This window comes from Phyllostomus discolor, chromosome 13, assembly GCF_004126475.2.
Source record: "Phyllostomus discolor isolate MPI-MPIP mPhyDis1 chromosome 13, mPhyDis1.pri.v3, whole genome shotgun sequence".
NCBI lineage: Eukaryota > Metazoa > Chordata > Mammalia > Chiroptera > Phyllostomidae > Phyllostomus > Phyllostomus discolor.
In genome coordinates, this window is record NC_040915.2 from 27,284,130 (window position 1) to 27,309,794 (window position 25,665).

Consider the following 25,665-nt stretch of genomic DNA (forward strand, 5'->3'; position numbering starts at 1 on the left):
CCTCTCTAAAAATAAATAAATAAAATCTTTAAAAAAAAGACTGTAACTTAAAAAAAAATCTTGTTTAAAATAAGTCTGAATTTTCTAATGAAAACAAACTTTAAACATCAGAAAAATGTTACTATGTAAACTAAAACTAAAAAGCTGAAATTAATACAAGAATGATCAGAATAAGGCTTTTCTTTACCACTGACCCTTTATCGTTACATGACAGAATTTTGACCTCCCTAAAAAAAGCCTGGATGGTAACACTGCAGATAAAAATAAAGCTACATGATATCAGCCATCACTATACCACAAACCACACGGAAACTGAAAAACCACAAGGGAAAAGGCAGGTTCATTGTTTTTTCACCCAGAATTATAGTAACTAGCAAAGCAATAATTTTAATATTTAGCTATCTACCTTCAACTTTTGAGATTTCTCTGATTTTCAAAATCCTATTAACTACGGAATATTCCGCCATTTAAAAAATCATTTTTTTTTAAAGAGAAAAGGGGGATTCACTGGTCACAACATATACAAATCTCTACAGTTTTTTTTAGATTTTATTTATTTATTTTTAGAGAGAGAGAGAGAGAGAAACATCAATGTGTGGTTGCTGGGGGCTGTGGCCTGCAACCTAGGCATGTGCCCTGACTGGGAATTGAACCTGCGACACTTTGGTTTGCAGCCCGCGCTCAATCCACTGAACTACGCCAGCCAGGGCTAAAAAATCATTTTTAAAAGACTAAAGACATAGGAAAATGCTCAGAAAACATTACTGTGTAATAAAAACAAGACATAAGAATGTCAGTTAAAATTTGCTGAGCACTTATTATACATTAGAAATTGGGCTAAGAGCTCTACGTGCTTTACTTATTAAAATTTTACAATAGCCTCAAGACATCATCACCATTTTACAACTGAGGAAAACTGAGAGTTATCTGTCTGGTAAGTGATACTACAGTTATGGGTTAGTAAATAAGGACCATGAAATAGGAACCTATCCTGTCACCCATCCATTCATTCAAAAAATGTGGCACCCTGAGATTCCCCAGGCACTCATTTCCACCCTGGAGAGTGACTTATTCCATTATACTCTACAGACACAATCTCTGTTTTAAAAAAATGAATAAAAAGACAGGGAGGCATCTCTCCTTTGAGCTTGAGCTGAGATCCGAAGGGTCCGTGTCAGTGCTGGCCCTTGGAGCTATGGAGAACGCTACAAGAGAAGGCCCAAGTTGTTCTCATGAAGGAACCTAAGCATACAGGGACACACTTGTGTGATGCCAGATTAGTCAAGTCATTGGTCACACTTGAGAGTAAAACAGCACGATTTGAAAACACATCGTGAGGATTACAAGAAATGCAACCCTACTTTGGCAGCTCCAGATTTTGCAACTCGGACGTGTGAGGACATACCCTGGGCAAGACAAGAGTAAGTCACCACTCCCCAGGTCCATTCTGAGCAGAGGAAGTCAACAAGACAGGAAAGAGGAGAGGAATGTGAGAAGACCAACTTCCTGGGAAACACTTGGGGCCTTTGAGAAATAACCAGATGAAACACTAAGGAGGATGAAGCAAGAACTTTCCTGCTTCAACAGGAAGGGCCCAGAGTCAATGATTATTAATTATTTTCACTTTTTCGTATCGACTAAAATGGTGAAAACTGAAAGGTATTAAAAACCTGGAAGGAAATACACCAGAATTTTAATAGGTGGATCTCTGGGTGATATAATTTCAGGTGATTATTACTACCTTTAAATTTTCTGTATTTCCTAAAAATTACCTACAGTGAACTGTATTCTCTACATTTTATGATTGGGGGATAAAAAGGGCATTAAAAAAGTCAACCACTTAATTCTAGTCATATAAAAATGCTATTTCTATATGAACGATAAAATGATAACAAACTCAGTTATTAACAACCGAACCTAAAACAAAAACAAAAATAAACTAAGCAAATAACTAGAACAGAAACAGAATCACAGAAATGGAGATCACATGGAGGGTTATCAGCGGGGGAGAGGAAGAGAGGGGGGAAAAGGTACAGAGAATAAGTAGCATAAATGGTAGGTAGCAGACAGACAGGGGGAGGTTAAGGATAGTATAGGAAATGTAAAAGCCAAAGAACTTATACGTATGACCCACTGACATAAACTAAAGGGGGGGAATGCGGGTGGGAGGGGGTGTGCAGGGCAGAGGGGAATAAAGGAGAGAAAATGGGACAACTGTAACAGCATAATCAATAAAACATATTAAAAATGCTATTTCTAAGATTAGATTTCAAGCCTACACCAAAATCTGTGTTTCAGACCTACAGACAGTTGTATCTTGTTATATATGCAAAATAACCATCATTCTTCTTTGACTTGGGAGTGTATTTTACTACGATTATACACTTCAATCAAAACAGAAGAAATTATACCATCAAAATTTATTCTACCCCATTACATTTACTGTGTGGATTTGATTCACTTGTATTTTAACATTCTGGCCCGAAGTAAGATGCTCATATTCTTTGGGAGAGCAGTCTTAAAATTTAGGACTACCAGATCTAAGCAAACAGACACCACCAATAAATAGGCAGAAGTTCTCAGCTATACAATTAACCTCATCAAATAACTGATATCAATCATCAGCTACATATGTGGTTGAACTTCTTAACAGTGTTCACGTAAAGTAGCTTATTGGTACAGATGAATTTGAAACTCAGTCATACATTTCAAAAATGGGGACACAGTCTTCTTACCTGGAGATTTGATGGCCAGCATAGAGGAGCAGGGCAGTCAAAAAATATAGGTAAAGCTGAACCAGGTACTGCCTGGGCAAGGTTAGTAGCACAACACTTATAATATAACCTGCAGTAAAAATTAAAAGAGATATAAATAAAATATGGTTCTAATTCAGTCTTCCAATTGATTACACCAAAAAAAGAGCTTGAAGTAGATTACTCTCCAATTAGGTTTCAACAACATAAGGGATTTTTATACTTCACTACCAAAGTAAGTTCAGCACAGTACAATCACTTCAGATTTTTTTTGTTGAAGATTTAAAGCACTTTTTACTTCTTTTGTCTATGTTTCTGTTAATACCTTATAATCGAATACATCACACCAAGGTAGAGAGAGCAGCCTCCTCTCCTCATCCACCCTCCCTGATGTCTGCTCACTTGCTCTACAAAACGCTCTTGCTCTCTAGTCCCAGGGAAGAAGCCTCTAAGGCTGGCCCTGCCATTCAATTCAACCTCTCATTTTTCCAAGTCCTAAAGACCTCTGTCTTCTACATCTTCAGTAATTCCTGATACCAGTCCTTATCTCTCTTTTCAAACAAAGTACAGGGCTCTCCCCCAAATTCTGAAAGAAACCTAACTTCTCACTAACTTCTCCTTTTTCTACAGCCTACTTTTCTCATTCCACTGACAAATGTTATAAACTATACTGTACCAGTATCTCTATTTTCTAACCACCTATTATTCCCTCTTTTCATTCTACAATCTACAAATCCTCCACCTGATGCGGACTCTGACCAGAGGGGCCTGTGGGTTATGGCTGCGACAAACAAATTCACATGGACTGCAGAAGTCCTGTGGAGAAAAGGGACTGCACGGCCACTCTCTGAGTGAGAGACCCCTGCCTGGACAGGCTTTTAATGCTTTCCTGGGAGCATTACCTAAAGGAAGGTCCTCATTCATCATTGTCATGTAGTAATGATCAAGCAATAGATAACATTCAAAGAACTATGAGGGCTTATTCTGAGTCACAGTCAGTTAGCTAAAGGGCCATAAAACTTTAGGAAACAAACTCATTTCATGCTTGGGCCCTTATCATTTAAATTGAGGACATTCTCAGCAAAGCACGTTTCACAGGATTTTATATGTTCTTTCTTAGGCCTAATCACCCCAGGGAACCTGTCCTTGCCAGCACAGGGCCACGCCCTCCTCCAGCACTGTTTCGGGTTTAAGTCAGGCAGGGGAAGTAAGGCAGCCAACAGATTAGGAGACTTCTTGCAGACAGAATGAGGACTCAGGCTATGTCAAAGCTGAGGGGTAAGGGTCCATCACCCCCTTTTTCTATAATCCCCCAAATCCTTTCCTGAGGGCCCTTTCACAACCATGCCTGTCTTAGGTCGCCCCTCCCTTCAGGAACCTTATCCATCATTGGCTAACCGGTTATCTGCTAGGAGCCAAACAGGGTGAAGTAAAAGGGGGAAGAGGTAGCACCCTTGCCACGGAGATAAGCTTTGTCTCCTTAGTGGCTTAGGGTCCCAAGGTCTTTTACTCGGCCTTAGCCATGAGGGGTTGCAGCTTCTGAAACCAGGCATGGCGGTCCCCAATATCTACCAACCCCTTTCCCCTCTAAAGACGACAGCCAGCATATTTTTGTCCCAGCATCTAAGGTGACTACTCTCAAACTGTGATTCTCTGGCTCTGTGACATAAATTTCCCTTTACCCTCTAAACTCTCCCCTCCACTTTCTTTTCACCTTCTCGAATGAACATTGAAAATTCAGTCTCTAAACAACTGATGTTCTGTGTGTAAAACATGCAGCTCCAAGAATCCATTTTGTTGCTTCAAAGGTACCATTCCAGATGAATGTAAACAAATACTGGGTTGGCCAAAAAGTTCCTTTGTTTTTTCCGTAACATTTTGTTAGGTCATACTGTAACAGCTGTCACATCAGCGTGGTTTTTTTTTTACTTATAAAAATTGGTGAATTTTTGTATAGCCATTATAATATTGAAGATGGAAGAAAATACAGAACATTTTTGGCATATTATGCTTTATTATTCAAGGAAGGTAAAAACGCAACTGAAACACAAAAAAAGATTTGTGCAGCATATGGAGAAGGTACTACGACTCATCAAACCTGAGAAAAGCGGCTCGCAAAGTTTTGTGTTGGAGATTTCTAAATGGACAATGCTCCACAATTGGGTAGACCAAAGGGAGTTGATGGCAACCAAACAGAGACATTAACTGAGGACAATCAACATTCTACCATGGGGGAGATAGCTGGAATAAAATATCCAAATCGATAAAGTTATTGGTGAAAATGAAAAGTGTGTCTGTTAATTTATGAATAAAACCATTATGAACTTCTTGGCCAACCCGACAGTTACTGAGAACCTACTACATATCAAAACATCTTAATCATTTGTTATCTGACTACAAAATCATTTCTTATTCTAAGTAGACATCTCATGGCACATGACACCTGAGTTATATTCCAGTAAAATGTTCTCATATACAGCAAGTACAAACTGAGCTCCTTTCCTCCTTGTTTAACGAGCCAGCTCATTCTCTTTCACTCTCCTAAATCCCATGCATGCTGACTCAAACTGAGTCATCTTTTCTCATTACAAGTCCTGCTGAGTCTTCTTCGGTCTGTCACATGTTACCTTTCTTTCCAGTCCCTATGCCGCCCTAATCCACTCTGTGATAGAACAGTACACTAACTGCTACTCTTCTTTTAGTCTCCTTTCATCTTCATACCTCCTATATTGCATTACCAGGGTAATATTCTCAAAACCATCACTCTCATGTAGACAACTCTTGTCCTACAACTTGTAAAAGTTCTAAACTTCTCAGTATGATGTTGCAAGTCTTGGCAAAATCTGGTCTTAAGTCTACTCTCCTATATCTATTTTCCACTTATTAATGAGTCTTTATTAGGGCACAGATATCCCTTCTTAGCACCTAACACCCCCTCAGGCTGACTCAACCATGCTTAACCCTAAGGAAGTAGTGCAGTGTGCTAGCTAGGGACTAGAGATGGTAGAATTCAGATTTCACACACGGTACATCATAACTTCAAGAACAATCCAGCAGAAGCCAGAGGTAAGTATTTCCTTTTCATTTCTTAAAGTAATTTCCCAAATGGATTTTTTAATCCCTATTTCAAAGGACTTTAGAGTTATTTAAAAGGATGTTTATTACTTAAGCAAGGCTTTTTAGTGTTTATAACTGAAGAATTTCCCTAACCAGTCTACTGCATGTGAATTCTCCTGTCTTTTAATGAACTATCAATTTCCTTCCCAAATATTATTGTTCTCTTCTCCTGCATTATCTCATAAAATCAGGTGTCAAATCCTCTAGATTGAACATATTCATTTAATTCATTCTTTCAATTGTCCAGTCACTCAACCAACATTATTACATGTAAAGTATGATCGATACGTATTCCTAGACCTGGAAGATCCAAAGAAGAATAAAGTAATAACAGTCTAGTGAAAACATGAACGTGGACAAAAATACGATAACAGTACTGGTGCTGCAATGAGCAAACATTAGAGGGGCTATGGTTGGTTAAGCTTGATCTGGACCCCGGAATGTGAACGGATCTTTATACCAGGCTAAGGAATGGAAAAACGTTCTAAGAAAAGAAAATGCCAGGAATGAAAACCATAAAAATACAAAGGATATTTTCAGGAGACAGTAAATTCTACAATAAAGAATACTGCATTTTAGCCCTGGCTGGCGTAGCTCAGTGGATTGAGCGCAGGCTGAGAATCAAAGTGTCGCAGGTTCGATTCCCAGTCAGGGCACATGCCTGGGTTGCAGGCATGACCCCCAGCAACCACACATTGATGTTTCTCTCTCTCTCTCTCTTTCTCCGTCCCTTCCCTCTCTAAAAATAAATAAATAAAATCTAAAAAAAAAAAAGAATACTGCATTTTAAGGTAGAATTCGGTGTGAACAGAAAGAATATTGGGAAGGTACTGGAAGATAGTGCTGTGCTGATAGAACTGGTGGCTAAAGCCTCAACATAAAGCCTTGTATATGACAATAGGAACCTAGACTGAACTAATAGTTCTCAAATCCTTTAGGAGATACATTTAGGTTAGGTCAGAAAACAAAAAAACCCTACGGCTAACCTACACCCCCATTCTCACATTCCAGTGGAAAAACAACTCTGTGATAACAATAACATATACTGCCCAAGATTTGAGAGGTTATTAATACTTATGCAAAAATAACAGTACTACAAACAAATCATTTAAACTACAAAGACTAGATATTTCTAAAGTTCATATAGAAAACTAACAATAGAAAAACTCAGAGGGAAAAATAAAGAACAATGAAGGAACTATTAAATATTGACAGTAAAATATAATCTTAATCCTCAGTGATAAGGCGGACAAACTGAAAGGACAAGAAAAAGTTCAGAAGTGCAACAAAATATATGTGATAATAGAGTATGTTAGTATGTAGTATATAGTATATGTTATATGTATAACTTAGTATATAATAACCAGTCAAGAAAAGTTTAAACTATTTAATAAATACACAAAGACTATCATTTACCTAAAATATATATATATACTTCTAACACACTATATATGCACATAAATGCCAAATGAAAATTTCAATGTAAAATAATAAAACCGTAAAAATTCTACGATAGAAAGTGACAGAATTCTTTATAAACTCAAAAATAGGAAAGGCTTTTCTAACTGACTCAAAATCCTAAAGTTATGAAAGAAACAGTAAGTTCAACCACATTAAAAACAAATTCTGCATGTCAGAAAAAATTAAGTGTAAGCAAGAGAACTGAAACTGGAAGAGTAATCTCAAAGGGTAAATTTCCCTAATGTATACCAAAAACTCCCACAAACTGGTAAGAAAAGGCTAACAATCCCATAGAACTGTAGGCAAAGGACATTAACCAACCACTCACTCAAGAGGAAATACACCTTCTTCTTAAATGTGAATAAATTAAATTTCACTCATAATAAGAGAAATATAAATTAAAACATTTTTTAAAAATCCATTTTTCACCTACCGAAATAGCTATGTAATATCAATGTTACAGATGTATATATTCTTTAATCCAGCAATTTCACTTTTAGAAATTTATCAGGTGCAAGGCTCTATTTGCACCTGATGAAATTAGGGCAAATTATTTAGTACAATACTTAGTAAAATAGAAGACAGGAGCTATCTAATATGTCCACTAACAGAGTGATCAATTCAATAAACTATGATACAGCCATACAGAATACCACGCCACTATATACAGGGTTAGAGAGAGTGAGGCCTCAACACTCTATCAGAATCTTATGCTTTGGCAGAATAGAACACAAAGCTTTATCTCATGAATACCTAAAAGCAGTAGATATGGCTCTATGATCTATCAGTAAGTTAAAAGTTTATAAACAAAAGGTTCAAAACAGTGTATATTATGCTATCTGTACAAAAAAGGGGAAATACATAAATTTAAACTTACATATATACACATATATCAGCAAATCTTTATGTTTACTTACATATACATAATAATATCTCTAGTATTATACACAAGGAAATAAAAATTGCTGCTTTTTGGGGCTCAGAGTGAGAACTTAGTACATGAGGAACAGATATAGGAGAAGATATTTTTCACTGTATACCTTTTCTGCTTGATTTCTGAACATAAATACATTACCAATTTTAAAAATAAGAATTTTTAAAGCGTGTTTAAGGATGAAATTCTGTAGCCAAGAACATTATATAAACACTACTTTGGACAGGGGAATTTTTCCAACCAAAAAACTATTCAAGCTGAAATGATCTCCTCAGGTAATCACTAAGCTTACTCTACCATAGAGCATGTATTAATACTAAGTGTATTTAAGGATGCTGAATTAAGTTCACAAAGTTACATCGGTAAGCATGAACGGCAACTGTACTAGAACAGATTCAACTTCTAATTAATGTTTCTGGTTATTAGGCAGCTGTCCTTATAATAGGTATTTTGATATATTCAGAAATAGTATATATGACAAGCACATTTTTTAAACCACAGTGTAAATTACTTTGCTGATTTAAGCTAAACGCCTAAGCCAAGTGTTCAATTGTTCTTCTACAACAGACTGGAATTATTTTCCATAAATTGGCTAACATACAAAGCCTTTAATAAAGGGCTGAAAATTATAGTGTTTCGCAGCATAAAAGAACCTTCTCATTTCACAGACTTTCCCAAGGTAGTGCCACCTGAGAGAAAGGAGTTTACTGCACCCGGATGTTCTGCTTCCAGTACATACTGCCTTTTTCACTAGACCTCACCTCTTCCCACAAGGGCTTACATGGCGATCTCTTAAGGGGTTCTCAAGGCTACGCTTTGGAACGCAAGAAGTCCTTCTACAGACAAAAATAAATCTCAGAGAGAAAGGACAACACCTCACAATTTTATAAAAGATAGATTTCATGATGATCAATTCTAATAAAAATATTAATAAAACCACTGTAGTATATCATTCAAACCATATCTTACGTTATATAGTAGCAGTGTTAAATAAAATAGTGTTGCTATCATTACACATTACATGTGAACTAAAAACTAACCAAAAAATTAAGGATCATGACTTTTATTGTAGATTAATTTTATTTCTTACCTGTATTTTTTTTTTTTAGAGAGAGAGGGGAAGGGAGGGAGATAGGGAGCGAAACATTAATCAGCTACCTCTCACACACCCCCAACTAGAGACCTGGCCCACAACCCAGGCATGTGCCCTGAGCGGAATCGAACCTTCAACCTTTTGGTTCACAGGCCACTAACTGAGCCTTACCACTAACTGCAAATCGTATCAATCACATTTCAAGGAGTATTTTTAAAGAAAATATTGTAATGTCATTTACCACATTTCATTTAACTGAAATGAATGCTTTATTTTCAACTGATATTACTTTGGAACAATGAAGAATATTGAATTTTAATAAGCTTACATTCTGAATTACTACCAAAACCCCAAATAATGATGTTTTAGAGCAAGCTAAATGTCTGGAAAGGTATTTCTCATTATTCACATTTTATCATATTAAAATCTAAAATGTTTCCTTCTGCCTTCTAGTTTCATCCAGTAAAATAAATGTAACACTGTCTGCTTTCCTCTACCCCTAATAATCCATGTGAAATGGTAAGACTATAAACAAGATTCATAAACATTCATCATGGCCCACAAAAGATGAGAAAATGTGACGTAAATACTCACCTACATAATGCATATTAAGAGCCAAATACTTATACTGAAAAAGAGGGTTGTTACTGAGGCTGCTTCTTTGGATCTGCTGGAAGAAGGAGCTGACATCCCATCTGTACAGGACATCCAACAGCATGATGCTTGGCACTCTCAGGGCCACATTCAACACAGCCTCCAGTTTCTCCTTCGCAGCCATGTTTCTTCTTGGAACAGACCTAGAATTCAGGAGACACAAGATATAAATACACGTCACCTCAGATAGTTTTTAGGTACCTTAATATGAATCTAATGGATTTTCACATGCTATGTAACAACTATGTTACAATGTATAGAACTTCCTAGCCACATCTACTACTTCTGGATAATTATAAAATAAGGTTTGTATTGTGTTTTCACATGGACTCTTTCAGGCTTGCCTGAAATCTTAAAATGCTCATTAAATGTTCAAGCCTCAAAACTTATTTTAAAAAAGTCCCTAACTCCAAATCTAGGCAATTAGCAACCAAATATCCTAAAAGAATACTGCAGCTTTTATCCAAAGATAAAGAAAAGAGATACTTGAACAGAAAAATTCACTCCTATAAAATTATTTGAGATTCATGTAGCTCTTTAAAAACAGAGCAAACATTAAATATTTATTATATTTAAAAAACCTGCCCTGGCTGGTATGGCTCAGTGGACAGAGTGCCGGCCCGCGAACCAAAGGGTCACTAGTTTGATTCCCAGTCAGAGCACATGGCTGGGTTGCGGGCCAGGTCCCCAACAGAGGGAAACACAAAATGTAAGAACACACTGGTGGTTCCTCTCCCTCTTTCTCCCTCCCTTCCTCTCTCTCTAAAATCTTAAAAAGAAAAAAAAAAAAAACCTAAGCTAGTCAATAAAAATGTAAATGCTGATTTAGTTTCCAGCACCTCATTGTCTTTTTCCTTATCACTTACAATCAAGATTGAAGTGTTGATTTTACAATATAGATAAAATCCAGAGAAATGATGGTATGTAAATGCAAAGAAACCATTATTTACAATATTGTTTCTTTGATTCATCATTAAAGTCAAACTCTTAGTCTGAAATTCCCACAATTTGCCGTCAAGGTAGGAAAATAATTCTTCTTCGATATACAGACATGCTGGCACATGAAAGAAGTCAACCACTGTGAGTCTGCAGCCCCCGTCTTTACTGAGCTGTTGATGAGTAGCAGAATAAAGAAACGGAAGGAAAAAGAAGGAAATGAAGACCTCCTGGACAAATCTATTTAAAAGAACAAGCCAGCGGAATACTGCTTTATACGACTGAGCTGCAAATTAAGCCAAGGAATTACAAGAGAATAAGGCAAACAAAAGTGGGTAAAGAACAATTTTAAGGATAAAGATAATTCTGGATTGTTGGCTCTGACAATATCCTTTTAAGAATTTTGCTGAGAAAGCTAACCACATTTCTAGCTTTGGCAGTAATTTCAGGCATTACAGGACCAATGAAAACATTTATCTCTAAAGAAAATTATAGTGACAGATTTCTATGCTATGGTTAAATATTTGTCAGTATTCCCATTTTACCCTCTAATTTTCATCGCTTCATCGCTTCCTAGTTCAGTTTTTTAAAAAGGGGGCAGCTCAACTTGGCACACCATTATTGTAAGTTTTTAAAGCACTGAAAAACAGATTAATTTCACTGATTGTTGACTAATCACATTATCATTCCTATTGCCCACCATGTTACATACATACTTTCAATAATGCAAAATTAACATTTTTATAAATACTGTAGTTCTCATTAATTTAAATGAACAAGATCGCTTTAGTAATTTTCCTACATAAGAAAAAAATATTGTGAGAGAATCAAAATCAAATAGCTGTGTCCTAAGGGAGGGAAACACTGAAAAATAAAATCTCTAATCAACATTTATTGTAAATTACATCATTCAGGAACCTAAATTTCTCAAAGCTCATATTTTAAGAGGGGGTTAACAAAAGCCTGGAAAGAAATACACCAAAATATTCACATTAACATCCTTTCAACACTGAGGCTGGGGCAATTTTTATTCCCTTCTTTCTACCTTTTCCTGCTTGCCAAATGTTTTATAATGCCCATGTGTTATTTAGGGAGTTGGGGGGACTCACTTATGTGCCTGTGCCATCTAAATGACTTAAGGAAATAAAAGCTTATTCTGGTGGTTAAACTGACAACTCAATGTACTCTTGGGAGTTTAACTGTTGTTTTGTACTATAACATCCAATATAAATTACTAATCCATTTATAGGCAACAACAAAAAATGGAACATTACTGGGTTGATACTTGTGGTCCATATTTACTTCATCTAATTTGCAGCCTTCTATTTTTTATTGTTTTGTTGTTTTTAAATGTACCTACTTTGATTATTGACTGTACCTCTTAAAGGGGTAAAGAAAAAGACTTTAAACAAATAACCAATCCTGCATTAGAAATCAAGATCTGCGGGGGGGGGGGGGGGGGGGTGATCTCCCTAATTCTCACAGAGAATCATCTCTATTACAAAAGAATGCCATGAGGACAATGGTACATTTCCTTCTCAAATACCTCTACTCTGTCTCACAAATACAACAAGAAAAGAAAATCTTGGATCCCTAAATCCAAGGATATCCATCAATACAGAAGAATATCCAAAAAAGCAGATCCCTAACTCTACATAGTAAACTCAAGGCTCAAGCGCCTAAATTAAAGACCTTGGATAGAATGATATGTATCCATGTAACAACAAACCTATTGCTTACTAAATGTTTATTTTTGTATGTGAATATTTTAGAAAGTAACTGGCAACCTCACCATGTATAGGGGTGTGGAGAAAACAAAGTTAATCCGTGGAAAACCAAATCAATGTTACCCACAAAAGATGTAGGAGGAAAAAAGGAAAAAACGTTCCCTAAAACTTAACCAATGTTGAATCTTTATAAAGCAGAAATGCTACAACAGGGTGGTGACTGGCACAAAAAAATACCATGCACTACACTGTAGCACCACATACCAAACCAACACCTGAGCAAAATGTTGAAATATTTATCTTTGTTTGCAGATACCTGAAATCACTCACACCTGCCAAATCACTGTATTACAAGCATGCAGTAAAAATGGAGCCTTCTCTCCCGGAGTAAAGAGATTATTATACCTCTCTGACGTCTGGTTCAAGCCTAATTTATCTTTTTCCCTAGATTTGTCGGATAGCTCCAATGAGCATATCCTAGGTCAAAGTGAGCTCAAATTCTCTTAAAAAATAAAAACTATACCAAATAATCCTCAAAAGACAAAGAAAATTGAAAGGCTTGACACTCCTAAGGCCAAATATATAAGCTACATCCTGCCCAGTTCAGTAACATATATTTAATTTCCAATGCAAGATTTTAAAATTTCCTTCTTGAACTATGAAAAGTGCTGGAAAAATAATATTCCAATATAATGTCTCAGCAAGTAACGTAAGCGAAGTATGGCTTGAATTTAAACACACTTTAGGCAGTAAAACAGCTCTTAAACAAACAAACCTCAAAGAGTCTCTGTCCAATAATGGCAAAAAAAGGGTTCAACAAATGCTAACCAAAAACAGGGCCACAATATTTCATCAAATGACTTCCTCAGGCTTGGAAGCAGTAATCGCTACTTACACACACAGTAACTCTGACCAAGTATCATGTTGCACGGTTCACCCTTCATATTTGTGGGTTAAGAAACACAGGAAGCCTCATTCTACACTTGCGTGAAACAAACTATCATGAACAATACAAAAACCATAAAATTTTAGAGTCATTGCTCATCGCAGTTGAAGAAGTATGCTCAATAAACAGAATTGGAAAATAATGGGATCTTTCTTGGGATCTGTAATGTGATTTTTTAAAAATGAAGAGTATCCACACTCCTAGATAAACTCCCTTGTAAAAAGACAAAGCAAAATTAAGAATGCTATATGGCCAACTTAAAGTCATTCAGTAAAATAGGTTATTTAAGGCTGAAAGTTTCTACATATTTTTCCATCAAAGAAAAACAAAAACTACCATTCATCATTAATTTCCTTTCTTTGTCCCATCCAATTAAATTTAAAAAAAATTCTACCATCAACTAAAACCAATCTTAATACTGAGATTTTCTGGATGTTTATATTTTAGGATGATAAGCTCTAAAAAATGTAAAAGGATAAAGCTAGAGCCTAATATCGTAACTAAACTCAGCCAAAAACTGGTACCCAGGAGGAGAACGCACTCCTTACATAAGCATTGGCACATGTTTTAAATATAGCTGGTCTTCCCCACTCCCACTCATTGCTAACTTTTCGTGTACCTGGTTTCCAAATAAAGTACTAGCAGTCCTGTAGTTCCTCGTCATCTCCAAAACGGCAAAGATATGGAGTCCACTCTGAACAGAAGGTACATCTTTCAATTTAAGAAGCCAGACAGTGGATATAAAGACTACCTCTGCCATTCAGCGCTCAGCTTGGGTCACGACTGCAGCGCCGACAGCTCATCCTTTGGGCATGATTCAAGATTCAGAACTGCACACTCCGTATTTTAAAAAATAAAAAGACACAGTTCTCTCCTTTTCTTTCACACTAGTTTCCTGTTTACGGCAGACCTCAACGCAAACCCGTCCATTAATCTTTGATGCCTCCGCACTGCAAAACCCCCTTCCTCTGTCTCCGCACCTCCTCCCCCGCCCCCACGCCTGCGGCTCTCGGGCGCGTTTGAACTATAGTAACCCCAACTCAGCTAGCTGCAAAGCAGGCAGCAGCGCGGCAGCCGAGGCCGCCGCTGCCGCCGCTGCCGCCGCGGGGTAGGGGATTACGTTCACAAAAACTCTGCCAGCAGAGGCCCGTGCCAGGGAGCTCTCTGTCTGGCCAAGGGTGCCAGCTCTGCCGCGCCCCACACCTGAAAGCTTCCAAAGAAAGACGCGGGCGAAGTTCTTCATCCCCGAACAGAAGAGGGTTTCATTCCTTAAAGGGGGGGGCACGGGTCTCGGTGTTCGTGGGTGGGGAAAACAGAACGGCAGGGAGATGCAAAAGGAATAGCAGGCGAGAGAGGAAGAGACAGGGACAAAAAGGAAGGGCTGAAGAGAGGTCTAACTGCAAAAAGGACTGACAAACGGGATGCAGAGCAAATGGGTCCCCAATGGAAGATGGCTTGGCAGGGCCTTTCCGCAACCCCCAAACTCGAACGGCAAGAAAGAGGGAGACTGAGTTTGGGGGTTGCGTAGACCAAAGAAGGGTAAGGCGAGAGGAAAGAGGGAGGGAAGCTTGGGAGCAAAGTGGACAAAGAAGGAAAGTTGCAAGTAAGAACAAGAGCAAAGGAGCTGGAAAGGAGCAGCTAGGAAAAGGAGCGTACAAAAGGGCTCGAAATGGGATGCTAGGGAGGCGATGGGGGAACTACACAGTGAGGGCACCTCAGGAATGCTGGGGGAGGTGAGGGGATAGCTCCAGGAGGGTGAGAAGGAGGGGGCCGGCCGCCGGGGCGGGAGCTGGAAGAGGAGAGCGCGCTCCGCGCTGGGCTGCGGGAGGGGCGACAGTCAGAGAGCACCCGTAAGGGGTCCGGAGGACCGTGGGAGGGGCTGGCGGTTGGGAGGCAAGGGGCCCTACCAGTGGAGAGGGGATGTGAACGCCGCTGAAGCTGGAAGGAGAGGAGGGAGGTGAATGGGGGAAGGGGTACCGGGAGAGAAGAGGAAGGCGCGGGCAACGCGATGGGGGAAGGGAAGATAGGGGAGGGCGGATGCGGGCAGCGGACGGAGGGCGCCGGGATGGGAAGGGGCCAGCCAGGGCGTAAGGTTCGGTCACCTCGGGCTGCGGCCTCCCTGCCCGCGAGGCGGCACCGCCAGCAGGCTGGCGGGCTCCGCAACTCCCCGGCTTTCTCGCCCGCCCTCCCGTTCTTCTCAGGCTGCGGCGGCGGCGACCAGCCGGGACAGCGAGGCTCACAGCGGCGGCTCCTCCGCGCCGGGCCTTGGTTGCTGAGTTTTGGGAGGCGGCGGCAGCGGCGGCGGCAACGGTCCGACCCGTGCGGTCACCATCGTCCGCGGCAGCATGCGCTCGCGGGCCGAGCCCCTCAGCAACCGGCGGCGGCCATGGCTCCAGTGCTCGCTCCTCCCGCCCCCGGCACTCTGCAGCGGCCACGGCCAGGCTTCTGTGCTCTGCGCCTGCGCCGGGCGCAGCCAACGCGGCGAGCCCCTCCCCCGCCTGAAAGCGCGCGCACGCGCGCGCGACCACTCACAATCGCACGAGTCTGGTGGTTAACTGCGCCGCCTCGGGTACAAAGGTGGGAGACGTTCGTCCCCCCGCCGCCCACACAGCTAGGCCCTGGGGGCTATGGAAACGTGTACCACAACACCTGCCCGCGGGCTGTGACACGCGCCATTCTGACAGGTGCACTGTCACACTCCCCAAAACACCAAGAGCTTCGCGCACTCACACCCACACTCACCTGCCCGGACCACGTGGGAGAATTGGAGGGGCTGATCTTCACCCGGTGCAACCGCAGTAACAGTGATGCCAGAAGGTTTTTTTAATTCCCTGAATGATTGGACTAGACTGTCAATCCCATGACTAGCGCAGAACAGGAGATCAACAAACCTCTGTTTAATAAGTGAGTAGATGAATGAATGAATGAAAATTGGAACTGTTCACTGAGTATCCTTAATTGAAAAATTCCAACCCCTTAATTTTAAAAACTTGCTCACAGGATGTTACTGTATGAAATTAAATGGTATTTTGTACGTCTTGTCTTTTGGTGTAAAGTTCAAAACAGATCAGAGCGCGCGCGCGCGCACACACACACCCCCTTCCCAAGGTCAAAGTTCTGCGGAGTCACGAGCAGTGACCTGTATTACTACCCTAACTTAAAGGTCAACACACCTTTTAGAGCAGGATCCGTGCTCCACTTGCCCACAATACAAATCCTGAAGCATGTTGTGTGTGCACAAATGAGTCAAGGAAAAAGCTAGTCTTCCTGGCCTTGGCGTGGCTTTTTCTACTGCACCGCCTTACCAAGACCTTCCACAAATCCCCGCACTCCCGCCCACCACCCTCCAAAAACACAAAAGCATACCCTACATTGTTTGCGTTTTCTTTGGTTAGTTCCTGGAGAGCCGGTTGCTACTAGAAACCAGTACAGCCTTTGATGTTGTCAGTGCCTATTACACAGAAGATATACACCCAGAGGTAAAATGTTGCAACTATACTGGATCATCCTGAAATTGGGAAGCCTCAATTTCTGCGTGTTATAAGAATAATTAATGTATTTCAACCTAAATTCCTGTGTTGGGGGCCCTCCTTAGAATTTCAAGTCTCTGGCCTCCGCACTTGAAATGATAACCCCCCAATTGTGAGCAACCTTTACATCTTGCTAAAATTGTAAAAGGAAGCTCTGCATTGAAAAAAATGTAATCACTGGGGGTATCAGTCAACCAAATTCCGAGTAACTTCGCTTCCACTAGTATGCTTTCTATAGAAATCGAGTTTTTTAAATTTCTGGGACTTGTATTCATAATTTTAGCCATCTTTCATCTTGGTGCCGTAGAGTACTTTAAAATAATCATTAAGCCTGCTATATCCCAGGGGGCCATTTTATGAGTCTCTTAATATAGCCTGGTAAGTAAGAAATTACAGAGACCACATGACTAATGACTGGAATAGGAAACAACCAAAGATAGCAAGGCCTCATCCCTTGGTCTCCTCCCAGTTTTAACAACTTTACTGCTGACTCAAGAAAACAAAAGCCCACAAATATTACCAAAAAAGTGAATATATAATGCTAAATTCTAATTGTTTTATTTATACTTCTAGCATGAATTACAGAATCTTGAAAATATTACCTTAGTTTTGTTACCAGGTTGGTGTGTTTTGTTTAAATGAAGGAAAGGCCTCCCTTGGCTCTCATCTTTCTTTTTCTTAAAGAGGAAAAAAAGTGGCTTCAAAGCCCTATAACCCTCATTGTAAGTTCTCTGGACTTCTAAAAGGAAAAAGCCACATGTCTTTTTTCACCTTTGAATTTTATAGCAGCTGCCTGTAAACGCTGAAGTTCAAAAGAAGTAAAGAAAATTACTCTGGTAATAAAAGGGTTACTGCTATTACATGGCTGCAGATCCAGTTTTGGGAAAGCTACACACGGCCAGAAACAGGTAACCAAATCAAATGGAAGAGAAAAGTACAGAAAAAAACAGACAAGGGGTAGTCGAGAGGACTGCTCAAAAGAAAGAGAGCCAGCCCAGGTAAAGTACTTTCTAGAGGCACCCAAACCAGGAAAGGTCAGGGGCAAAATTCATGGTAAGTACCTGGAACCAAGCTTAAGGAAATACCCAAATGTCACTGCTTGGTCATAAAAGGAATTAGCTTTGGGTGCTACAAAGGAGTGGATTGTCTATAACTATAGAATGGCAAACCACTTAGGATTCTAAAGGTCATCTTCCTGTTCACTAAATATATTCAACATTGAGGAGGAAGTCAGCACAAAGTTTGAAAGATGCATATTAGTTACAGCTCTCAACGTTCCAAAAAGCTAGTTTCTGAATTCCTTGTAAACTGACTATTGCTAATAATCACACAGAAATAGTTCTTTGTTGCAAATCTTCAGATAACTGAGGGACAGTTACTACCTTCTAGATCCAGAGATAAGATCTCATATAACAGATTTCACAAAATGGGGCCAAAACTCAAATAACTTGGCTTGCCAACATTGGAAATATAGGGAAAGGAGAATGTTTACATATCCCTTTTTATTCACTCATTTTATTAGTTCCTAATATTTTCTGGGCACTTTGAGGTCTTCTCTATCCAACTCAAAAACAGTTCATTTTCTTGATGAGAAAAGTCTGAATGATATATAAAACCTCATTTAATCTAGCTGTCCCCAACGTTTGATTTTGAAAGCCAATTCTAAAAGGAAAACTATACAGTTGTGAGTAGCTTAATGACAGTATACATTCCGAGACATGCATTGTTAAGCACTTTTGTCATTTTGCGAACCTCAAGGAGAACACTCACAGACGTAGATGGTACAGCCTACTACACCCCAGGCTATGTGGTATATAGCCTATTGCTCCTTGGTTACAAGCTTGTAGAGCAGGTACTGAATACTGTAGGCAATTGTAATGCATTTTGCTGTGACATTACAAGGGCTACAATGTCACTAGGTGATTTTTCAGCTCCATTATAATCCTGCAGGGCCATCGGTCATTAACCGAAATGTCCTTACATACTGCATGACCAGTTTTCTTAGTCAACCTGGGTAAAGGGAGATTCACTCTTTTTGAGATATAATCCATATACCATACAATAAACCAATTTTTAAGTGTACAATTCAGTAGTTTTTAGTATATTTACAGAGTTATGCAACCATCATCACAACCAATTTTAGAACATTTTTGGAAAATTGGAAAAGCAATAGAACTTATATTGTTTTAATACCAAAACAAATTTATCTTTTTTTACTTTTTGTGGATCTAATTTATACCTGAGTGAATAGGAGAGAAAAAAACATAGAAACAAACCACTTTTTGGTGGGTTTGGAGTTTTCAGATTTTTTCCAAAACGTTTTTTATTTACCCAAAGTTTCATTTGGAAAAGTTGCAGATATACAGAAAAATTAAAAGAATACTACAATCCTCGCTCATATACTCACCATCTAGATTCAAAGACTTCAAGTTTTGAATATGTGCTTTATCTATGTGTGTGTGTCACTCACTAATCTCTTTGAGAGTAAGTTGCAGACAACAGCACATTGCAACCCTAAATACTCTAGCCTTCTTTTTCTAAAATTAAGAGCTTTCTCCAATATTACCAAATGACACTACCACACCTCAGACAATGAATTATAATTTGCTAAATCTTTTACTGTCCAACCAATATTCAAATTTTCACAGTTCTCCCTGATTTATCTTTTACAGATAAAATTTTTCCAACCAAGATCCAATTAAGTTTCACTGATTGCCTTAGTTGTTACATCTTACCAACCAGCTTTGCTTTTAATTAACCTGAGTGTTTGTAACTGTTTTTGAATTTCTAACATCAACAGGGAGAAAAAGATGTATTGTTTCAAATTTCAGATCAGCTGGTGTACCTCCATCCTACCCAGCCATTTCTTTGTCTTGATTCTGATTAAGCCTGAAATGGGCAGTAATACAGAATTGTGTGTTACTTTTCAAGCATGATATTCAATGAAATAGAATGGATATTGATTGTCATAGACATTTGTTAGGTGCCTCCCCAATATCACCTTTAATGTTCTAGCTATGTAGTTTACTGGTCGTTGATCATGGATAGATTAATGAGTTTATCCTATCTCCCATAGTGATTATTAGTCCAGGAAAAAACCCATGACCTAAGTCAAACCTTAACAAATTAGTGCAAGATTTAACACCAGGGTTTTTGGCTGAACTCTGAGGGAGGGCAAAGTTTCCCTTTTCTACTAGACCTAAAAAAGGAATCCTATAATTTCAGAGACTACAAGCAGCCATCTTGGATCCAAAAGGGAAGAGGCAACTTAAAAATATGCCAAAGCATGTAAAAGAACCCCAGACATAAAAAGAAACCAGGTCATGATGTATGAGCCCTAATCTAAGCCTCAGCTAAAGCCAGCATGTCCATCCCCTATTCTGTAATTATATCAGCCAGTAAGTTATTTTTTTTCTTAAACCAGTTTGTGTTGTGTTCTCTGTTATTTGCAATTAAAAAAGTCCCAAGGCATCATCAATCCTTTTAATTTGCTAGTCAGTGTAATATGCTGCTATGAAGATAAAGAAGTAACTAAAAACTGGTAAGTGCATAAAACCACAATCATATAACTTAACAAATTGATATTTAAAAAAACAAACCTTTGCCCTGGCTGGCGTAGCTCAGGGGATTGAGTGCGGGCTGCGAACCAAAGTGTCGCAGGTTCGATTCCCAGTCAGGGCACATGCCTGGGTTGCAGGCCACGGCCCCCAGCAACCGAACATTGATGTTTCTCTCTCTCTCTCTCCCTCCCTTCCCTCTCTAAAAATAAATAAATAAAATCTTTTTAAAAATTCTTTAAAAAAAAACAAACATTTAACCACTATCCGGAAATAGAAGCTTGCTAACACCCCCCAGAAGTGCCCACCACACTTTTTCACACCTGTCTATAAACTGACTTTAACACAGTCTCTTCCTTTTCATTGTTTGACCACCTGAGTCCCTAAATATGTTAATTTAGTTTTGCCTATTCTTGAATTGTATATGAGTGGAATCATATAGTATGCTTTTTTTTTTGGTGATTAGCTTTTTCTGCTTAACATTGTATTTGAGATTCAATTGTTATTATTCACTGTCACAGCACTGTTATATCATATGACTACAACATTTACTTACTCATTCTGCTATTAATGAACATTTGGGTTAATGAACACTGGAACTCCAATTTGGGGCTACCACAAACCATGCTGCTGTCTGCACTTTGGAACTTGCCTCCTGCTGCTCCCGTGCACACATTTCTCTTGAAGAGAACTGCTGGGCCACAACATCTGTAGGTATTCAACTTTCTTAGATAACCCCAACTGTCTTCCAAAATGTCTGCGCCAATGCACACCCCCAACAGCAATCAGTGAGAGTTCCTATTGGTACGTATACTAGCCCATTGCTGGTATTATTACCAGTCTTCTTAACTGTAGCCATTCTAGTGGATTTTTTTAACTTCATGTCCCTAATTGCTAAGGAGGTTGAGTATCTTTTCATGTTTACTGGGCTTTTTGAACTTCCTCTTTTGTGAATGCTTGATTCTCTTCCCCAATTTTCTTCTAAATTGTCATTTTTTTGTTTTGTAATCTTTAGTATATTCTGAATGCATGTCCTTTGTCAATTATATATGCCACAAAAATCTCTCGTCCTGTAGCTTCCCTTTTCATTCAATAATAATGAACATAAATTCTTAATTTAAATTTAGTATTTTTATGCATAACGATTCTTTTAAGCCTGTGTCCCCTCTGCTTTACAGAGCCATTGTGTCATAAATTGAGTGTGTATATCTGAGTAGATTTGTTTCCGAACTCACTATTCTGTTGCTCTGGTTTGTTTGTCTATCCTTGTGCCAATACCAAACTGTTGCAATTACTCTATCTAGCTAAGTAAGAAGTCTCAATATACAGTATGTGGTAGAGCAAGTCCTCCCAACTCTTTGTCTTTATTTTCTTCAAAAGGATCTTGGCTATTTGCATTCCCATATCAATTTTGGAATCAAATTTGGAATTTTAGCTTGTCGAGTTTGTCAAGATCTCACTGAAACTTAGTTTTCAACATAGAGGTCTTGCATATCTTTTATTGCATTCATGCCTAGATATTTTAGTTTCAGGGCTATTGCTAATGGTAACTTACAATTTTTTGTTAGTCTAAATATGTTAACAGTAAAGCTCAAGAGTTCCTGTCCCCAAGAACTTCCAATCCCTTGTGAAACTGCAGTTTCATTCTGAACCCCAATCCCTTGGGGTTGGAGTTTAGGAAAGACACAAATTTGGGAGTCATCACTACTTAAGTGGAAGTTGATGGATATAGGAATAGATTAAGTCACCCACTAAAAACACCAAGGAACATGAGATAAAAAGAGGACCAAGTACAGCATTCTAGAAGCCTCAATATTAAAAGGTTTGGAGGGCAAGAAGTTCACAAACCTGACTGAGGAGAAATGCTCCAAGGATTTGGATATAAAGTAATATTTGAAGGATCTGTAAGACTTCAAGGGATATAAGGAAGCATTCCAAGCTGAGGGTACAGTCTGAAAAAAGAGTTAGAGAAGGTGAAAATGTGCACGGCGTGGCCTGAAAATATCTGATAATCTGACGTGGCTGGAGACAATGGTTCAAGTGGACAGGGAGTGGTGGAAATGAGAATAGAAGGTAAGTTAGGGCTGGGTGTGGGAGGAGTCTTGTGCTCATCATTGGTCTGTTAGCACTCAGATCTATGGATCTGTCCCTGTCCTCTGCTCTGTATCCCAGGGTACTACCCCCAGGACCCACATTGCTCAGGCCACCTTGTCCACTGGCTTCTGGTTATACATGGCCAATAGGGGCACAGATAGTAGACTGGAGGGCAAGAGGAGGGAGAAGGCAGAGTATTTCTCCTCTTCTCTCTCTGCTTTCGGCAGCATCTCTGGCAGTGGTCATGTCTCTTCCACAGTCCGGCTCTTGCTGGCAACTCTGCCTGCACAATCCATCCAGTGGTGCTGGTATCTTCCTCTTCTAAGTTCCAGATCCTGCCATATACCCTGGTTCCCGGGCTCCAATGACACCATATCCCTAGAGATGATAGTGGCTCCCTGCAGTTGGTGTTCTCTGAATGCCCGATGATCTCATTCTTAGCTCCTCCAACACTCTAACTAGTTATCCATATTAAATTCCTCCTGTTGGTACCAGTTGTTCTGCTGTTATGAATAATGCTACAATGAACTTCATATATATCTCCTGGGGCTTCTGTCCAAGAGTCTCTTTCTAGGGCATACATCTTATAGTGGAATTGCTACATTGCCTACCTCCAGGCTTGTTTTACACAACAGGAAACCAAGACCATGGAGAATGGATTCTTGCCTCACACCATAGTCAAATTTCAATTTTACAGGGATTAAATATGAAAGGTAAATTTAAAAATGTTTAAAGAAAATACAGAATATCTGTATGACCTAAGCTGGGAAAGGATTTCTTATACAAGATACCAAAAAAAGCAGGTCATAAATAAAAAAAAAATAAAACATTATACATCATTAGAATTAAACACTTCTGTTCAACAAAAGACACGATAAAGAGATTTTTTTAAAAAGCATAACTGTAAGAAGATAGTCACAACAAATGTAATGCACAAAAAATTAGTGTTCAGAATGTATAAGTAATTCCTAAATAAACAAATAAGGAAAAGACAAACAACCCTCTAGAAAATAGGCAAAAAGACTATTCACAGAAGAGGAAATCCAAATGCCCAGAAACAGAAAAAACCTCAATCTCATCAGTCATCAGGGAAGTGCTAATTAAAGATGTAATGAGAAACCAGTTCAACTTGCTAAATTGGCATAACTGTAAAAATGAGACAATGCCAAGTTTTGGCAAGAATGTATAGTGATGTAAACTCACATACTCCTGGTAGGGATAGAATTTGGCACAACTTTGGGAAGCAACATGGCATCACCTAGTAAAGTCAGAATAGTATCATATATGAAGCAATTCTATTTCAAAGGATAAACTAAAAAAATCTGTGTACATGTATAGCAAGAGACACCTATAAGGAAGCTCCAATGCATGATGGTCCATAATAGTTAACTAAGACTCAAAAACATTGGCAAGCTTCAAATTTCTATTGGCTAATTTGATTTTACTAATGGGGAAAAGATAATGATTTATCCATGTGATGGATTTTTAAAGAACAGTGAAAATACACTATAAGTACACACATGTGCTTATAGTTAATCCCATTCACATGAAATGAGTTAATCCCAAAACAGAGGGCAAGCAATCACAGAATGCCATGTATAATATGGACCTGTCTTGGTCTGTAGGTTCACAAAAGCCTACTTGAGGAGAGGGCTCTTGCACTGATAACTGACAAATGAGAAAGAGTTAACTAGAACAATGCTTCTCAAACTATAGGGCAGATACCCAAGACCTATCAGATATAATGGTATTTGCAGTCATAGTCAGATTTTTAATTATTAAAAATATGATTTTATGCAAACAAAAGTAAAGAGTTGGTCATTGGACTTTCTGCCCTTGTACAGGAAAAACATCAATGCTTTTACAAGCTTAGCCTCATTCAGATAGAATTTGTAGGCTTTAAATCCTCTTTACTATAAACCAGGTTGAGAGCAAATGATCATAAGTATAAAAACTGGTGCCATTAATAAACCTGGGAATATCTGTCTTTATACTTGGAACTAAAAGAGAGACTTTGAAGAGAAATGCAAACATTTGGAATAAGCTGGGCTGATAGCTGTCACTACAAGAAAGACGCAAGTTTTAGACAATGCTTCATTACTATGTGTGGTGCCATGTGGGTATTACACTTGTTGTGGTGATCACTTCATAAGGCGTATAGTTGTCTAATCACTATGTTGTAAACCTGAAACCCATATCATGCTGTATGTCATCTATAATGAAAAATAAAAAAAGAAAATGCATCAGATAATATCCAATTTTAAGTAGCTGCAACCAAAACAGATTTAAAAATACATCAGCTCAATGAACAACTCAAGGTCTCAATAAAGGATGGTTTGGATGAAAATGTCTACCTTCAGGAAAGCATAAATCTTCTTTTATAAGAAGCTGAAGGATGGAAACAAAGAATGAGTGAACTTAAACAGAAAAAACTCAGAAGATGAGAGATTGGGCTGCTGGTGTTGGAGAAAAGGACATGGATGGGATCTTGGAATTATTGTATATAATGAATGCATCAAATGATGGAGATTTCATAGAATATTAACAAATGCTTTTTTTAATTGAGGTAAAAGTCTTATAAAATTCACATTTTGACCATTTTAAAGTTTATGATTCACTTTTACTACAATCACAATGTGTGCAACCATCCCCACTATCTCGTTCTTAGACATATTGATATTGGCATGTGTCAGTGATCAGTAACAGTAGTAAGGGAAGCAGCAGAATTATCCAAGATTCAGACAGAGTTCAGACAGAGAACAGAATTGGAAGTGGGATATAGTTGAGAAATGGAAGCATCACTGGAGCAGATTATTAAACCAAAAACCAAAAACAATAAAAAGCAAGTAGGCAGCTTATTAAG

At 38.8% G+C, this 25,665-nt stretch overlaps 2 protein-coding genes across 3 annotated transcripts in view; one reads left to right on the forward strand and one right to left on the reverse strand.

The window, feature by feature from the left end:
* The window catches only part of RNF145 (ring finger protein 145), a 55,064-nt gene extending 39,203 nt beyond the window's left edge, over positions 1 to 15,861 (reverse strand). Inside the window, exons 1-3 of one of the 2 annotated variants that reach the window (XM_028527859.2) lie at positions 15,724 to 15,861; positions 9,953 to 10,155; positions 2,736 to 2,844 (exon numbers count right to left, since the gene is read on the reverse strand). In XM_028527859.2, the coding sequence (XP_028383660.1) occupies positions 2,736 to 2,844; positions 9,953 to 10,136 (293 nt within the window). In that variant the 5' untranslated portion in view covers positions 10,137 to 10,155; positions 15,724 to 15,861. Of the gene's footprint in view, positions 1 to 2,735; positions 2,845 to 9,952; positions 10,156 to 14,240; positions 14,264 to 15,723 lie in introns of those variants that run through there. The other variant, XM_036014022.1, reaches the window with a different exon arrangement.
* On the forward strand, positions 15,630 to 16,666 carry LOC118498000. Its single transcript, XM_036014504.1, has 2 exons — positions 15,630 to 16,190; positions 16,306 to 16,666. Exons 1-2 carry the CDS (start codon positions 15,630 to 15,632, stop codon positions 16,396 to 16,398), a joined length of 654 nt encoding a protein of 217 aa, XP_035870397.1. The 3' UTR covers positions 16,399 to 16,666.
* Positions 16,667 to 25,665: the final 8,999 nt, after the last annotated feature.

Bases quoted from the DNA above. Each gene is read 5' to 3' on its own strand.
- LOC118498000 (XM_036014504.1), top strand. From the start codon at position 15,630: ATGGGGGAAGGGAAGATAGGGGAGGGCGGATGCGGGCAGCGGACGGAG. The intron at 16,191-16,305 runs GTACAAAGGTGG...CCATTCTGACAG, and splicing joins GGTTAACTGCGCCGCCTCGG to GTGCACTGTCACACTCCCCA.